The sequence below is a fragment of the Pleuronectes platessa genome, chromosome 18 (genome assembly GCF_947347685.1).
Source record: "Pleuronectes platessa chromosome 18, fPlePla1.1, whole genome shotgun sequence".
In the NCBI taxonomy this organism is placed as follows: Eukaryota; Metazoa; Chordata; class Actinopteri; order Pleuronectiformes; family Pleuronectidae; genus Pleuronectes; species Pleuronectes platessa.
The window spans coordinates 11390540-11409185 of NC_070643.1; the positions used below are offsets into that span (position 1 = coordinate 11390540).

The following is an 18646-nucleotide window of genomic DNA, read 5'->3' on the forward strand; positions in this document are numbered from 1 at the left end:
ACGATTTCAAACGCCATGAACATCCAACGTGTTAGGAGCTGTGTGTCTGTGCTGTTAAAGGTCCAGCCTCTGTCTTGATATCATACTGTATATGTATCTATAATGCATTTTGTGTCCAATGCACAAAGAGTGAGCTCCTCAGTTGTCAGGTTTATGTTCATATGTTAATCCCCAAGGCTCATACTTGAAACAGGGTGCTAATTAATAAAGTGCAACACTGTCACCTAGTGGTTATTGATGATGCTGCAGGTGACCTCTTTATGTATTGATGCCCTCTTTTCACCTTGAGCCCAACCTCCTCTGGTATAATGAAATTACAGTTTTGACAAATTCTGCACATCCCAGTTCCCTCAACACACTGTACTCCCACTAATCCTCAGTGCTGGACAAAATGACAATACAAGCTAATTTCTGCATGAATGCCATGTCCCTATCTGTGACTCTTATCCTTGTGCATGCATCACTGCAATTCAAGCCTTGATCCAAACCACAGAAATTTATTTGGATGCAAAAGCTGTATTATGCAAGAGAAAAAAGCAACATGGGAGGATGCATATTTACAAGAAACAATGCACGTTAGTAATCATACATTGGCATGGACAGTGTAAACAGAAATTGACTGTACATTCAAATTAGATGTACCGTTTAAGGACGAGATAAAATGGGGGTGCTTACTCAAAATAGTAGATGTTTAAATTAATGATGATCTGTAAATCATCCGCCAAACTAGAACCAAAATACAGTGACACAGCTCCACTGGTGTCGTCAAAACATGAAAGCACTTAAGTCACTGAGGAGTGTGTTTTGGAACATTGGACATGCTTTATTTCAGAACTTTTCACAATTTATTTAAACATCTCACATATACAAAATAGGTACAATAGACTTTGTGGTGTCATTTTTTTGAGAGAGAGAGGCCGACTAAAAACCTGTCAGAATTGGATGAAATATGTGCTGTCAGTATGAACACTGGGTGTGGGATTTGAAGAGTTAAAAAAGCCTGAACAAAAAAACCAAAACAAAAAAAAAAACTTCTTGACAAAACAAAAAAAGAGAGGAACAAAACAAACTAAAAGAAAAAAACCAGACATTAGTTTTAGGGAACATTCCACCTGCTTAAAGTGAGGGAGTATCAGGAGATGAATGCAAGACTCCTCAAAAGTCAATACAAAGTAATACAGTAAAGAGTGGTTCGCTCCACAGCTGCATGTTAGCACCATAGATCACTGCTTCAAGTAACTGAGCACCTTCCGATACGGGACAAAGCTTGAAGCATGAACATCTCGGTTGTGGACCCAAGGTTTGTCAATAGTATTTTCTTTACGTACAGGCATGAGGTAGTTTAAACCTTTTTTCATGGAAATTGTGGTTTTAAACCTCCTCCTTGGAAGATATACAAAGACCACAAAGTGATGCATACTTTCAGCGTTTTTATTACACTTCTTTTATTTTTTACAAAAGGATGACATGATGTCCCACAACAAGGTGTTTCCCCGCGTCCCTTTGGGGTTGCTGTATTAATTTGCATTGCACAAACGCTCCTTTCAGTCCATTCAGTCCTCTCCGATAGTTGCCCATCTTAAGCAAGTGGATGTGCAGAGGGAAATCAGCATTCGGTATAAAAAAACAACATAGAAAGAAGGGCAGAGATTTTGTTTTTTCGTTCTTTCTCTCTTTTCGGTGTTAATTTAAAGTCTATTTATTTGAAACAGACGGGGCCAATGTCCAAACCAAACTCCTGATCAGCTCCACCAATGTCCAAAGGTGCAATGTCGAGGATGGGCAGGCGAGATGGTTTATTTGTTCTGTACTCAATCACTGTCTTGCTCCACTCACCAGTGTGTCTCTGCAGAGGGAGAGAAAGAAAGAGGGAGGTTCAGAACAGTGTAATGTGGCAAAAGCATAGAAAATCATCGACAGAAAAAATGATCCCTCATGAGAAAGAATTAAATCCAAAGCATTTGGCGCTGAGGCAGAAATGACCAAAGAGGCAAAGAGCTACTCACAGTGCAACCGTCCTCGATCACGGAGAAGGTGAAGCGACTGTTGCCCTCGGCCCTCAGCTCCACATCGTTGGAGCCCTGGAGCACCACAGCCTTCTTCAGGCTACCGCTCTCACCATCCATGTAGGCAACGCTGTTCTTGCAGTGGTAGGTGACGTTCTGGCTTGCCTGGTTGGACAGCAGGCGCATGAAGGCGAGCTGGGTGGCCATGCTCTGTGTGCTGACATTCTCATCGTTGTAGGTGAACTGCCGGGAGGAAAGAACAGAAGTCAGAACAGTTGATATATAACAATCACTGGTTATTTTCTGCTCTTGCGTGCTGCTCCAGCCCTAATCTGTAGATATTCACCTCAGAACCGCCGTTGATGGTCTCTCCGAACCAGACGTGCTTCTTGCCCTCGGTGCTTCTGAACCAGTTCTTGCGGGCGATGCTCTCGGGCTGGGCGTAGATGCAGGTCTCGCGGGTGGTGAAGTCACAGAAGACCTTGATGGCGTCGTTGCTGCATCCCTGGTTGGGGTCGATCCAGTAGAAGCCTGAAGAGCAGCGAGAGCACAGAGTTTAATTCGCCACATAACATTATTTCAGTCGCGGTTGTCTGAGGGTTTAACAAGATGAAATCTGGGCAGCATGGGCTCCCAAAGAAATCTAACCCTTAGTAAACATTTAAGTGTGTTGACCCCACTGTGCACTTACCGGTGCTCCACTCAGGGTGGCTGAGCTTGATGTCACGGCAGGTGCGGGCAGGGTTCTTCCTGGATCCCTCAGGGGTGAGCAGGTTATCGATCTGGGTGTTGAGGGACTTGATGGTGGCATCAACTTCGTAGTCCTTGGCTCTCAGGGCGGGCTGATCAGCTCTGTACTCATCATATCCGGAGACATCATATCCACCACCAGATGGACCGGCAGGTCCGGGCAGACCAGGAGATCCAGCAGGACCCTGAGAAAGACAAGAGAGTGAATTTATATGCAGATCGCACCTTAGCTTTAATCGTTTGCAGACAATGCTTGAGTGTATGTTGGAGCTAAATTGTCCAGTTAATAAAAAAATCACAGTTTATAAAATTAGGTTAGGTTGAACCTAAGCTAATCTGCTTAAAAATGAAATGTTTAAGCAGATTAAGGGAATGTTTGCGCGCTTACAGCGGGTCCAACGTATCCAGGGGGTCCACGGGCACCAGGGGAGCCGATAGTTCCATGTCCACCAGCTCTTCCATCCTTACCAACGGGTCCGTGGGGTCCAGCGGGTCCCTGAAGAGATCATCCAAACATTTGTATTTTTGGGGAAATAATACTTAATGTTCACTAAAATTTACAGCATGTCCTGCATTTGGTACTTTTGAATTCATGGGATGAACAAATATAACAAAGAAAATGCAGAAATTGAACACTGGTCTATTAAGTTTACAAATGGTACTAGATACACGAGATCTGAATGTGGTTAGCATATTACAGTGGTTATATAGCTTGTTTAAGAGTTGGATTGGGGATATGGTAGAGCGAAAAAACTGCTGGTGTAGGTGTGAATAATTAGGAATACACTCACTCTGTGTCCAGAAGTTCCAGCAGCTCCAGAAGCTCCAGTGTCACCAGAGGGTCCCTGAGTAGAGACAAAGCATCATCAGGTGGTTTAATTATTGACGTTAACACATTTTGTGAGCATCATGATGGTGTGCAATCACTCACAGATGGTCCAGGCATTCCCTGGAGACCAGGATGTCCACGCAGTCCCTTCATGCCTCTCTCTCCCTTATCTCCACCGACTCCCTTCTCACCACGGGTTCCAGCAGGTCCCTATAAAACACACACAGAAATACAAATGTAAATGCAGGCACCAAAACCATCAGCTCATTAAAAAATAACCCATTTCTCACACACACATATTAGGTGCTATAGATGTGGATGGACATTTTAACATTGGTTTCATTTTACGTGTAATTTAACGACTCTCCATTTATACTGTACTTACAGCAGAACCTCTGGCTCCAGCGGGGCCAGCGGGTCCATTGGCACCTCCTGGGCCCTAGGGACAAGAAAAGACAAGAATAAAAAGATGAGTGAAGTAAGAAAAATTATTATAGATAAGTAATGTGTACCCTGATCATGTTGTGATTTCTAGAAGGCAACTTCAGTGGAGGAAATGGTTTGTCTTGCAGTCACTTAGTTTTGCTGCTGCTGTTGTTACTTACAGACTCTCCACGGTTTCCAGGCCTGCCAGCAGCTCCAGAGGGTCCAGCAGGTCCGGGGGAACCAGCAAGTCCCATGGAACCAGGAGATCCAGGCTCTCCACGGTCTCCCTAAGCATGGTGGGGAACAACATATGTTAGTCAGATTATACTATAAGTGTGTGTGTATTCTATATGCAAACATGCTTAATGATGTTTGAAAAGGCATTACCTTGAATCCAGCAACACCAGGACGGCCAGGAGGTCCATCATTACCAGGGTTACCCTATGAACAGTAAGGAGTATTATAGTTTACGTTATGGTTTCTGTTTAGTCCATGGAATGGATGGCAAAACAGGTCAGTATTTATGTCTTTGTTAAATTACCTCACGTCCAGCCTCTCCCTGAGGTCCGGTCATACCAGGCAGACCAATGTTTCCAGAGGGACCACGGGATCCAGGAGGACCAGCAGGTCCAACTCTACCATGCTCTCCCTGTGATAGGATTCAGATAAGAGGGTCATATATAAACAAAGGCTTCACAATGTATCTGATACAGTATGTGTGCATTCAAATCAATGTTTGGGAGGTAAAACAACATACCGGAGCACCAGCACCACCAGGTGTACCACGATCTCCTCTAGCACCAGACAGACCAAGGAATCCTTGAATACCAAGAGGACCACCAGTTCCAGCTGTACCAGGGGCACCCTAAACACAAACAGGATACATATAAATGAACTGAAGATGGAGATCTATAGGTATATAGGTATAAAATAAATACATAGGCTCTTGTGCTTCATAGTCTCGTAATAAAGAAAAGGATTGATCCATAACTTACAGGGGGACCAGACTCTCCAGAAGGTCCCTTCTCTCCAATTTGACCAGGTGGTCCAACATGACCCTGCTCTCCAGAAGGACCAGCGGAACCAACATCACCACGGAGACCACGAGGGCCATCCTTACCAGGGGAACCAGCGGGGCCAGGAGGTCCGACAATACCCTGAAGAGGAAGAGAGTGTGTTGAAGTCAAAATGTGTGAGTGAGTGTGAGTTGCAAAGCCGTGTGATAGTACAATGTGTAATGATGGCTGTGGCTCTGATTCATTACATGGTAAGAAGCCAGTGATAGCATTTGTGATTGTGTTTGTTTAATGATAATATTAATAAATATAAAATCAATACTCACAGCGGGACCAGCAGCACCAACTCTGCCATTAGCACCAGGGAAACCAGTCAGACCCTGACATGAGAAGCAGACACAAACGAAGGTTACATAACTGTCACTGTGTGTGTGTGTGTGTGTGTGTGTGTGTGTGTGTGTGTGTGACACCAGAGATAATGTAAGGATATGTTATGGCCATAACTTTTTTATAAATAAATATAAAATGAAACAAATAAGAAAATATGTCCCATTTCAGTACTATAAAAGAGCTAAGGTGGCCTGTGTGTGTGTTTATGTTTGGCTCAACCATTTATGGATAGAATTATAATTTTGTTATCGTTGCATACTCACAGGAAGTCCGTTGTCTCCACGACCACCTGAGGGTCCACCGGGGCCATTGGGACCCTAGTAACACAAAAGAAGAAATCAGGAAAAAGAAATTCACTTCAGAGGGACTCAAATCTTATCATCACTTATCATTTTAAATCCTAAATATAAAAATAACAATACAAGTCTGGTAAATCAGATCTATTCCATCCAGGTGCAAGTCTCCTGTATATAGTGTATGGCCAGTGTGAATGGCACTCACAGCAGGTCCGGACTGTCCAGCGGGTCCAGATGGGCCAGAGGGTCCAACTTCTCCCTTGATTCCAGCAGGTCCGCGCTCTCCTCTTGCTCCAGGCTGACCATCGGAACCCTGGGGGGAGGGGTAGGAACAGGGCTGGTTCAATATCTGGTCAATCGTGTGTTTGTATATGTATTTGTGCGTTGATATCCTGCTGCTCAAACAGGACTCCCACATGCTTCATTGTAGTGTAAGGTGACTGGCTGCAAGCTTACAGGGGGTCCGGCGAATCCGGGAGATCCAGCAGGGCCAACCTCTCCACGCTCACCCTGCGGAGAACAGGCAGTCGATCAGAAACACCGGTTATATCGTACGATAAAAGTTGTGAATGTCTGTAGCTGTAGCTAATATTTGTGATAATCAATGAAGTGCTACTTACAGAGGCTCCACGAGCACCAGCGGGACCAGGAGGTCCGAAGGCACCACTCTCACCCTGCAGGAGATAAGACCCAATGTGCCATTAGTTCAGCATTGTTCCATTAAACCTCTCCATTGATGAATCTAATAATCTGTCCAAACATTATACATGTAAAATATTCATGGGTGAATATCAGAATTATTACAACTGCCTTGCCAAATTAAGCTGTAGGTGAGCTACTGGTGTAATATTATAAAATATCCATCAGATGGCAGTGTTTAGGTTCTACCTTCAGACACAAATTTGGGGGTAACTGCTATTATTACAACTGGGGGAGTAGTGGGTCTGAAACTAAGGTGAGGGTTTAGTCAACCCTTAAATGTCTACAACTTGTCTACAACTTGTGTTAACGTCATCCTTTTGTAGGTCACTGGTGCGGGAGTCAGAACAACGCTGGTTGCAGCCATTTTTAAGTAACACAAAAGTCACATGATATTTATTTGCAATTAGAGGGTGAATCCTCATCATATACATTTTTGTGTAATGTGTTGGCTATATTTTTGTGGTAAATAATAACCACGCGTCACCTACTTACCTTGTCACCGTTGGCTCCAGTGGGTCCTGGGGGTCCAGCAGGTCCGGGCATTCCCTAGAAGGAGAGGAGAGGGCACTGAGACCAGGGTTCTGGTTGCTACTCTCAAAACATTGGAATGCATAGCTATACAGTTTTATATCATTTCACAGAGTTTAGATTTTTAACTTACACGGGCACCATCTCTGCCAGCATTACCCTCAGGGCCTCTGTGTCCACCCTCTCCCTATATAGGAAGAGGAAGAGAATAGAGGGTGGAGGACGGAGAATGATGGAGAATTAACATAATCTCATTAACAAATTACTTCTTTTGAGGGTTAAACTACTTCTGAATTGGTGCATTTCTGGAACCTACCTTGTCTCCCTTGGTTCCAGGTCCACCAGCAATTCCACGCTCACCAGGCATGCCACCAGGTCCCTGGTGTCCAGGTCCACCTGCAGCTCCAGCAACACCGGGCTCTCCCTGGAAACAGGCAAGAAAAGCTATGGTTCATTTCTATGTAAAACACTGACACTTCTATGAGCATCGAAGCACCGACGTATTCTTTATGTACAGCATTTGTTCTGCTGGATCTGATGTCAGTAAACTTTTGCTACCATTTCTGTACTCAACACTTGCATCTTACAGTGTCCACAGCTGGACCCAGCTATATCACACGGTCTTACCTTGCCACCATCGGGTCCAGGGGCTCCAGCAGGTCCACGGGCTCCAATTCCTCCCTGAGCTCCAGAAGCTCCGGCAGCACCGGGGTTACCACGCTCTCCCTGGAGGAACACACAGATGCAGTCAATATAAAGCCTTCAGCTATTATAAGATGATATATACTTTATTACATAGGACTATTGGAAAATATTGCGTCTTGATTCAGTTGGTGCAAATAGACCCAGCTACTCAGTTTGGAGACAGATGACTGGGTGAAATCAAAAGAAGACCTCACCTTGGCACCAGCAGGTCCACTAAGTCCCTGGTCTCCTGGGATACCCTGCAGAGACATCAGTGGTTGTTTAGAGAAGTACTCATAACTCTTCAGTATTTGCAGGTTGACTGCTCATCATGGTTGAACCCGTTGTGTGTTGATGTGTGTTACTTACTCTGTCTCCGGGCTTGCCACCCTCTCCGCCGGCTCCAGCGGGGCCAGGCAGTCCCTGAAAATATCAAGCAACAACTTTAGCACCAAAAATAAGAAGTGAGGAGGGCAGATTTTCACTGGCAAAAGGGGCAGTAGAACAATGTGCTGTGTCTGCTCCGCTCTAAATTTCTGATTTGAATCAAGACAGATGAAGGATCCAAACCTGGAAGCCAGGGGAGCCAGACGGTCCCTGCTCTCCCTTCTCACCAGAGCCGCCCTATAGGGAAACAGAGAAATTACCAATGTTACAAATGGTACACTGGTGGTTATAGCAGTAAAAAACACATCATATCTGTTAAATTGAATTGTACAAATATAGGAAAACTACCACTAATTGCTGTGTAAAGAATACTTACAGCAGGTCCCATTGGGCCAGTTGCTCCGTTGTTGCCATCAGCTCCAGGGGTTCCCTGAGAAACAAAGATGGGGACATGATTGTTATAAGGAGGAGTAATTGCATATATAAATATATGTATATACATTTTCTATCTGATATATGATGTGTGTTTTTGTCACTTACTCTCAGTCCAGTGGGGCCAGTGGCTCCTTTGTCACCAGGCTTGCCACCCTCACCCTGAGAAGGTTAAGGACAGGTTGTGATAAAGACATTCGAAAGGATGAAATAAAAGATGCTCGGCTTTTGTTGGTCTTGGCTTTATTTATACATACAGAAGCTCCTTTGGGTCCGGGGAAGCCAATGTTTCCGGGCTGGCCTCTAGGTCCAGTTGGGCCGGGAGGTCCGGAGCGGCCATCTTGTCCAGCGGGACCCTGGAGGAGGAAACAGGAAGCGCCACAGGAAGTAATGTTAACTGATGTTTTCTGAGTTTTTTTGGCAAATATGCTATTAAAAAACATAACAGGATTAGAGCAAAGGAAATGTGTGTTTTTATGCATAAGATTCAGGTTTTCTTACAGCAAGTCCCTCCTTTCCTGGGGGTCCGGAGCTTCCAGAGCTTCCTGGGAAACCCTGTGGAAGACAAACATTTATAAATCGATAAGATGTATGTATTGTAATTAATATGTAATGTCAGAGCAGATGCCTCAAGGTAACAACCTTATATATTAGGTTTAATTGCCCTAACGACGTTGTTAATAGCACTTAAATTTTTTATTATATACTCGTACCCCTTATCTAGCTCCCTTGTATCTTGTATCTTCTGTGTAGTTTTTTTTTTTTGCACAAGCTGAGTAAATTTCCACCAGTGGGATCAGTAGTTTGGTTGAATATGAATTTGAAGGCAAATCACAACCGCACCACTTTTCCAAGCTGTGCTATCGCCGGTCCCTGTTCAAAATGAATGAATTTAGCTAGAGACTCACTCTGGCACCAGCAGCGCCGGGCTCACCAGCACGACCAGCATCTCCAGGGGGTCCACGGGGTCCAGCAGAGCCAGTGGAACCACGGGCCCCAGGCATACCCTACGATAAAGAGACAAAGGGGTGGAAGAGAGTTACACCACATGACTGAATGCATACAGTTTTGAGTTATTTAATTTCATGTCGTGGTGATGTGATTTTTTTTACTTACAACGGGGCCAGTTCTTCCCTCACTACCAGGCATACCACGGCTACCAGCAGCACCCTATCGGAGACACACAGCCATTAACAGGAGGTCCTATTATGATGGCTCTGGATCTGTATGGATACAACACCACCCTTCAGAAAAGGTGGCGCTGGTACTCACTCTAGCTCCACGGCCGCCAACGGGGCCGGTGGCACCGAGCTCACCAGTGGGTCCTCTCTTGCCCTCCTCACCATTAGGTCCGGGGGCTCCCTGAGGTCCAGAGTTACCCTGAAGGAGGCAACAGAGAAGATGAAGGTGTGGTGCACACAGACATTTTCATATTCAGTTTTGTGAAATTTAAAATTCACAAACATGGGACAGGAAACTTACAGGCTCGCCTTTGGGGCCACCATCTCCCTTCACACCCTGAGAACCAGGATCTCCCTAAAACAGATACAAACAGATGGCATAAATAAAAAAGAACTCACCAGCGAACCATGTGGAACAATGTGTGCACATGTAGACTCACAGCCAGGCCTCTTGGTCCAGCAGAACCCTGAGGGCCCTGGGGTCCAGGTCCTCCTCTTGGTCCAGGGAAGCCAGGAGTTCCAGAAACACCAGGGGTGCCCTAATCGACAGCCACAGAGAAAGAGACGTGAGCATCACTTTGCAGCTTAATTTAAACATCACATTTATTTGATCTGAAATATATATCACCTACATTATGACATACTTTTAATAACAGAGATATAAAATGAAGTTTAATTGAAAAGTATATAGCTATCATATAGCTTTAACACCTCATTATTTATGTGTTGTGTGTGCATCATGTAGAGGCCTGATTGTTATACTATCTGTGTGACCCTCAATGACCTTATGAACTATGCACTTCAATTCAAAATTGAATACTTACAGCAGCTCCCTTGGCTCCATTCAGGCCATTAGCACCAGGGTTACCCTAAGGTGAGAGAACATAAAGTTAGGGAATCTTATTTTATCAAAACAAAGACAACAAGCTAACTGGTTCCAGACCAGGTTAGCAGTGACGGCGAAGTGCCTAGGAAGTAAAAATCGTTTGATTACTTACAGCAGGTCCAACGGGTCCACCAGCACCATTGGGACCGGGCTCTCCTCTAGATCCCTGAGCTCCAGATGGGCCATTAGCTCCAGCAGCTCCAATCTCTCCCTATCAAAGTTGAGGCACATTCATAGTCATACACTGCGTGACTAATATCTGATGGATAATGATGACTGTGTTGTTGTAAAAGCCACAGTTTTGTGTGTATGTAGTTGTGTGGGTCTTATTTCTTAAATATGACTGTTTACAATGTATGGGCTTTGTTTTCTGTTTCATATGTGATCGATTCCCGTGGGGATATTGTGATGGAAGATGTGATAGTGACAGTGCATCAAATATTTTAACAGTTACAGACAATGTGTGTCTGAAACATGGTTGATAAGATTAGTCTCTTTTTGTGACCCTAAATATGATCGTCAGTATTGTGAAAGGACAGGAAGTAACACCCACCTTGGGGCCTGGGCCACCGGGGAAACCTGGGGGACCAGCAGCACCAAGGGGACCCTGAGTAGAGCAGACACATATGTTATACATGTTTTATACAGGTTAAAGTTCACGTTAAGGTCAAAGAATAAATGTTGTTTGCCTCACATGGGTGCAATTATCAAGATTAAGAGGCATAACTAGCCCCTCATCTAGTCCTGGTTTGTATCACATATTACATGTTATACCTTATACTTAAAGAGAGCAATCATGTTTTAAGAGTTTCTTTTGTTTAATATTCATAAGGAACATTCATTTTACTATCACAGGGGGGATTAATGTGGCGGTACTCACAGAAGGTCCGGAAGGTCCAACATTGCCATCAGCACCACGAGCACCAGCGGCGCCAGCAGGGCCAGCACGACCTCTCTCACCAGCCATACCACGAGATCCCTGTGGGGAGGATACACCAAAACATACAAGCGATGAGAAAAATGTCTTTACTACAGTAATATTACATAAAACTATACATTTCGGGAAAAGCTATTAATTTGTGCAGGTAAATAAACTTAATTTCAATTAGTGGATATTGGTTTGAAGTAAGTGTGGCTTTGCTCATAAATGGTGAATCATAAATTAGAACTTACAGCCAGTCCAGGGCTTCCAGAAGCTCCGTGTGCACCAGACTCACCCTATGGGAGAAACAGGAGAAGGGGGGTTAGGGTCTCTGGTGAGGTCTCTGGAAGTGTGTCAGGGTTATGGGTAAATAGGTTGAATAGAGAAGTTAATTATTAACACTGAAATATGGCTTGAATGTTGTGTTATTATTCCGGTTTGAAATTGTAATACTTCTAAATGCATTTATTTGTGTACATACTACAGCATATTACTTTGCAACATTAATACAGGCCTTCTCACCTTGGCACCAGAGGTACCAGGCTCTCCCTTGCGTCCGTCCAGACCAGTGTAACCCTGAAATGCAGAAAGACAGAGATGTTCGAAGATGCTTACCGAGGTTCGGTGTAGCAGCAATCAGATAAAGGACAGCAGAGTAAAAATGGGGGATGATTGTTCGATCTCTCAAATAATAATTCACACGAGAGAGGAGATACCCAAAGCCTCCTATGAGAATTCACCAAAGATTGTCAATCCTCAATTATTTTAAAGACGATTCACATCTGGAAGACACCAGGAAATGACTCCTCAGATGTCAGCTTAACCCAGAGTCGTTCTCTTTTGTACATGAGGAGTTCTCGTGCAACAATCTTCACTGGCAGCCATAATCTCTCCCAGTGGTACACATGAGGCTGCGCAACAATTCAGTCCAATTTTGACGCAGCACCGGTGCATAATTTCCTCCTTGGCGGAATTCTATTAGCCAATGGGTGAGCAGGAGCCAGCAGGTAAAGTTCAGGTCGAGCACAGGAGAAGAGCAGCACTCACTCTGTGTCCCTTCATTCCTGGAAGTCCAGGGGTTCCGGGGAATCCACGAGCACCCTGCAATTCAAAGCAAAGATAATATCACTCAGACATATTCCAAATTTACACTGCTGTCTGTTTGTGTCTGTTTGTGCTCTCAGTGTCTGAGTCCATGTTTTGGAGAGAGTCTCCCACCTGAACGCCGGCTGCACCTCTGTCTCCGGGCTTGCCAGGTCTGCCATTGTTACCCTGTCAGTGAAAAAAAAAGGAGAAGATAAAACAACAGGTCAAAATAATCCACCGAAACGAAATCCTCACATATTGACAAAAGCAGCCCTTGTAAAGTGCTTGTGGAAAATGAAATGTGTACGTACGTCCTCTCCACTTTTGCCAGGGGGTCCAGGGGGGCCACGAGGACCAAGAGCACCCTGGGAAAGAAAAACACATAAAAGACGATTAAGATCTCAACCATCAAGATGGAATCGACAGAGTGAGTCTGATAAGGAAAGTGACATCAAATCTGTCCTCAAGAAATGTGAGAATTTTGGATGATGATCTTACACTCTGACCGGGCTCTCCGGGCTCGCCAGCATGTCCTGTGTGTCCCTGAGGACCCTGTTGAATGAGAGGAGGCGCAGCAATAAGTAAACAGCAGAACTAATTTCTTTTGAGGTTATCAGAGTGATCAACCAATCAGATTGTTGTTGTAGGGTGAGTTTGCACTTACAGGGGATCCAGGAGGTCCGGGAGGGCCTTTAGTACCCATCATTCCCTGAAAAGGAGAAATGAGTTCATGATCAGTGAAGCACTGATGAGGCAGGACTGGATATATTCAAATATTCAAAATAGTTGTATTGATAGATGTAACAATACGGCTGAATTGAAATGTGGTACAGGTTTGTGTTGAGTGTGGGAGAAAGTCCCTCACCGTGGGTCCAGGACCGGCATCGGGACCTTTTGCACCGTCGTACTGAGCAGCAAAGTTCTGATGAAAAGCAAAAACAACAACACAGATTAATACGTTGACTAAGACATATGCACATAAACATTAACCTCTATTAATATAGAATATCATGACTATTAGACGAGCAGCACACAATTCAAAATAAATCAGTTCCTCCTACTTGTTTTTAACTAATAGTTATTTCCAATAAACTACAATCATCAAACATTTTAAATGTAACCATCAACACAAGTAATCTTTTTATGTATAATCCATGTGTTGTGAGGTTGTATGGGTTAAGGACACAAGGTCAAAGTTCATGGGGTTACACCATGAGTCAGTCAAGTCAGCAGAGGTTAATAAGAATAATCTGTCATGTATTTTACAGGAAACATGAAGCTATAACTGGCCGAGTGCTGTCACGACCTGCAGTCCTCACTTTAACTAATGTGGGTCAGATTCATACATCACACAGACACATCACAAATACCCGATGTCAAATTACCGCCTTTTGCAGCATTATCAACGTTTTTTGGACCGGAATCTAGGCAGTTTATATATAAGTATAAACAGTGGACTTACGCCTCCGAGTCCAGGGGGCCCAGGGGGACCAGCGGGGCCGGGGAGTCCATTTGTACCATCTCTGCCATCTGGGCCCTTAGGACCCTGTAAAACACAGATGATACCTTGAGTAAACAGTGTTACGGAATGAACAGTCCCTGATGGCTGACATTGCTAATGCAATTTGAATTCTGCAGGAGCTGAAATATATTTAATATTTACACATATCATAGAAATAGAAATTATAGGCATTACATAGATAAAGCTGACCAACTATTGTAAGAAATCACGTCAATATAAATCATGATGAACATAAACTTAATTTCAGAAACAATGTAAAAAAGATCTGCTGTTGATATAAAAAATAAATCTGGTCAATACTACAATGAACATAATCTATCACACTGCTTATAGTATATCTATAATCATCACTAGCATTAATGCTATGGGTTATGTAAACAAAGGGGTGTGGCCTACAGGGGCTTAAGGGTCAAATGACGTCAACAAACAGATGCTTCATAAATAAACTGAATAAAATAATTCAATCCAGTATGTAGAATTGTTTGTTTGAAGAAAGAGCTGCAGAGTTTGAGAGTTTCAGTTGAGCTTACCCTGTCACCTCGAGGCCCTTTGTCTCCTCTGGGACCCTGCAGCAGAGAAAGCACTCCGTCAGACCAACACACAGAGCAGATGGCTCAGCTTATTGCTTTAACACCACGTCAACTCCAAACTATTCCTCAAAGCAAAGCAAAGCAGGCCAGTGTCTAATGAAGTAAACATCACTGGAAGCGAATCAGAAACCAGAACCTGCATCCAAATGATCTGCTTTATCGTCAAAATGTGTCTGTAAACAAACGTGATCTCACGGAGAGAGGCCCAGCAAGTTAAAACACATTTCAGGGATTTGCAGTCGGGAAGATTTTTTTCCACTCTTCCATAAACAGAATAAAACATAAATACATGTAAAATGTATCTATGTTTTATGTCTTTTGCGGGTTTCTCTGGTCATTTAAAATGTTCAGCATTAGCTTATCTTTTGCATACAAATTAACGAGTGGCCATTGTGACAATTTATAAAACGTGCTCTAGCTAATACAGGAATTAAAATAAAAGTACAGCAGAACAATGTGGATGTGACGTCAATGATCAACTCGTGCACAGAGATGCTTTAATGTCCCAAAACCGACTGAACAGCAGTAAGGGCATGTAAGTCCATGGAACAATACAAGTTCTGATATGATACTAGAGCCACACAGTGTGTACTGCACCTTTAAAAGATTTAAATGATTCTGGAGCTGCAAATAAGAAGCTGGGAGGCTGTTTCATTTTAGGCAATCTCAATTATGAGCAGAGTCGTTTCAACCCACTATCCCCAGGCCTCAGTCCTAAACTTACTAATCATCCAATCATTATAAACCCTTCGTAACTTATTTGAGATCAGCTTTCACTCCTTAAGTCAAATCCAAAGCCAAGAGCAGAGGGAAACTCTAAACTGACCCAAAGTCAGTTGTTAGGAGCCCACCTCCCTTTGCCCCCTCTCTGCTGTCCTCAGAAAGGATCCTTTGTGCCAGGCCCCATGGGTGCCTCAGCACCGCGGTTTTAGCTTTCACTGACACAAACTTTAGCCAATTGGACCCTCACCTATTCATGGACAGGAAGGGGGGGAAAACTAAAAGAAATAGTCTTGGTTGAGGGAAAGGACTGAAATGCTCTGCTGTCGTGGAGATTGCCCCAAATGGTCGAGAGGTCTTTCTTTTCATGGCACATTTACTCTGCGTTCGGAGGGCAACAGGCAAAGCGACAAGGTAAAGCTGTCTTTGAGATGTGTTGTATGTGTGTGTACTAACCATCGCTGTGGCGTTGGGGAGATGAGGAGGAGGAGGAGGAAGGAGAGGATGAAGACGAGGGTTAGGGAGAGAAGAGGGAATAATCCGTTAGAACACGACAAGCATTTTTTTAGCAAAACAGTCACCTGAAAAGAAGCAATGTCATTTATAACCATCTGTACACTTGTTCAATGTGTCCCCACAGTAGAGGGCATTGGTTGTTCCTCATGTTGCAATGTATCATTATGCAGAAATAAGACTGCGGTGTTTCCATGTAGAAAATCCAATGTACAACACGAAAACTGCAGTTCAGAGATAATGCATTATGTAATCGAAAGCTGGGTTTGTGTTTGTTCGTGGGTTTTCCGGGCCTCAATCATCATCTGCTGCACAGAAACTCTGTAAAGATTATCATATCTACACTAATCACCAGTATCTTGAAATGCTAAACGAGTCTTCAACAATCATCCTACCCACAGCCTGTGTGCCGTATAATGCACTTTAGCCCATGTGTACATGTGTACCTGAGGGCCATCTCTGCACAGTGTGTGTGAATCACATTGAACTGTCTAACTCTGCAAACTGAGGCTCAGCGTTCAATAGCATTCCAAATATTAAGGCCCCGGCTGCCAACAGGCCTGAACAGGTAGTGAATACCCTTGGGACAGGAATAGTTGGCGAACGTCTGCAAACGAGATAAGGACGACTGCCTTTGTGATGGCCGCCATTTAACATCTGTTACTGATGCTGTGTCACCTCCGGTAAAATGAAATTAAAGCTACAGAGAAAGGTGAAAGGGTTTTGACCAATCAGAAGGAGTTATTGTTATTCAGACTTGAAGAATTGTTTTAATTTCGATCCTCTGAAGACTGAAGGCGATGCTCATAGTTGTATATCCTGTCTACACTTTGTTGCAGGTGGAGATCTTTGCCCCCTGACTCTGGATCAGCTGCTGATGGCTCAGTTTGGCACAGCCAGGACCTCCCCATGACCTCTTACATGCAGTGTCCCCTTGGGACCACAGGGGGGCGCAGTAAGACTTTCAAAGTGATGTAAGGCTATTTATTTTCCCTATTGAGAAAAGCTATGACTTCAATGCACAAACTTATAAACTTATCTTGAAATGTTTCTGTGATTTAGATTTTTGCGTAAGCATACAATCATTAACTGTAAAAAAAAAGTTAAGATACTATTTAATTTAAAATTATAAAACCATAAACATTTTTGAATTATTTTCTAATCTATAATCCTTTTATTTAAACTTTGATAAAACAGATTTGTCTTTTCAAGGAGTGGAAACAAATTTAGTGATGCCAAGTAGATGTTTGCACCTATGGCCGCAAGGGGGAGACACTGCAGTTTCCTATGATAAGCCTCATTCCCTGGACGTCTGGATGGAACAATGTGTACAACGCCCCACAAAGTTTTTCATCCTGTGTCTAAAAGAAAATCCACATTTAGCCTATTTTCAAGACTCCACATGCACTAAACAGCTTTGAAAAGACTCTAGGTCAACTACTCTCTCAAAGCAGCGCAACTTCTCCCTTCAGAAAACTAATCAAATGACAATAATTGTATCCTTGGAACAGAAAAAGGAAAGAAAGGTGAAGGATCCTTCTCTCAATCCGTAGAGTTAAATGCAGCAGTGCTCTGAGCGGCTCTCCACGTTGACCTTGGTGTAAGTCCCAAAACAAAAGCCAAGCGCAAGATCCTCAAGCAGTGGGGACCCGAAGAAAAATTATCCATCACAGAAAAAAAAGAGCAGATATTCAAACTTACATTGACATGATGCTAGGTATGAAGTTACTGCAAGCAGCAACAGAATCCGGGTATCCACAAAGCTGAGCATGTCTAAAAGGACATGCAGACTCCTTGTGCTGCTGTGCCCTTGTTTTTAAACCACCTTCAAGCAGTCATACAGTTGTGATGACACGAGTAACTCCAAGCTTAGCAGAAACCTGCTGCCGTGATGCTAGAATAATAATGTTCTATCAGGCCTATATATACGGCAGGAGGGTCCCTGGTCTGCGTGTCAAAAGTCAGCCCACCGGCCAATGGGAGTGGAGAAACCCAATCTGACTCCCATCCCTCCGCAGCGCGCAGACAGTCATGTGGTCCCGCATCTTCCAGCCTCCTCTCCACCAGAGAACGTTTGGCAAAGGCTTGGCGATGATGACGAGTGCAACGTTTTAATTAGATCCATTCTTTTTGAGGACGTGGACAGCGTCGAGGTTTAAAAGAGAAGAAGGTCTACGTTTTTCCTCTTTTTTTACGGGCTGCAGCGAGTCCGGATCGTCAGTGCTGAGATTCAGGCGCCCGGTGCTCACTTTGGGTTCGTGCGTAAAAAGGTGCCCGTCTCGGGGCGAGTCGACGGGCATCGGTTGGTACCAGGAGGGACGGGGTCATTAATGCTCCGTTGGATTTTGTAGCATTGGTGAAGATTTTAAGAGACTATTTAGGATTATCTAGTGAGCCTGTGTTGCTCTATCGGTGTTTTATTGGAATGGACCTAAAGTCTGTGGTTTTACGCACGGATTTATTTGGAAAGAATATGATACTTCAACCTTATTTCGAGGCATTTTAGTGACAAATGTGCTGTTTTGTGTACTATGTGGTGATAATATCACTCTTGCTGCCAAGAAGATTTAGTTTCATATTTAATTTTTAAGTGCAAACCATACCCACCAAGCATTTCCTGAACAATTTCCAACCGTTTCACACATATGTCAAAATAAACGTCTCGGTCCCTACAACTGATCCTTCTCTAACAGTTCAAAGCATTTTTTTGTATCCATTAAGAGTTTATTGATATGGATTTATATTGAAGAAACCAAAAAGCACTTGTGTCTTTGCTCTGC

At 43.7% G+C, this 18646-nt stretch overlaps 1 protein-coding gene across 1 annotated transcript; it reads right to left on the reverse strand.

Moving 5' to 3' along the window:
- Positions 1–481: 481 nt before the first annotated feature.
- col1a2 (collagen, type I, alpha 2) lies at positions 482–17838 on the reverse strand. The gene is made up of 50 exons (XM_053446688.1): positions 17568–17838; positions 15810–15814; positions 14574–14609; positions 13984–14067; positions 13387–13443; positions 13186–13230; positions 13020–13073; positions 12833–12886; positions 12654–12707; positions 12483–12536; positions 11958–12011; positions 11687–11731; positions 11394–11492; positions 11067–11120; positions 10626–10724; positions 10452–10496; positions 10068–10166; positions 9929–9982; positions 9719–9826; positions 9563–9616; positions 9355–9453; positions 8948–9001; positions 8704–8802; positions 8555–8608; positions 8391–8444; positions 8198–8251; positions 7997–8050; positions 7843–7887; positions 7571–7669; positions 7260–7367; positions 7077–7130; positions 6908–6961; positions 6334–6387; positions 6170–6223; positions 5919–6026; positions 5681–5734; positions 5354–5407; positions 5007–5168; positions 4769–4876; positions 4553–4660; positions 4399–4452; positions 4191–4298; positions 3971–4024; positions 3688–3795; positions 3548–3601; positions 3145–3252; positions 2698–2941; positions 2353–2537; positions 2007–2249; positions 482–1846 (listed from the first exon to the last, which is right to left on the reverse strand). The coding sequence occupies exons 1-50, from the start codon at positions 17635–17637 to the stop codon at positions 1700–1702; spliced, it is 4059 nt and encodes a 1352-aa protein (XP_053302663.1). The 5' UTR covers positions 17638–17838; the 3' UTR covers positions 482–1699.
- Positions 17839–18646: the final 808 nt, after the last annotated feature.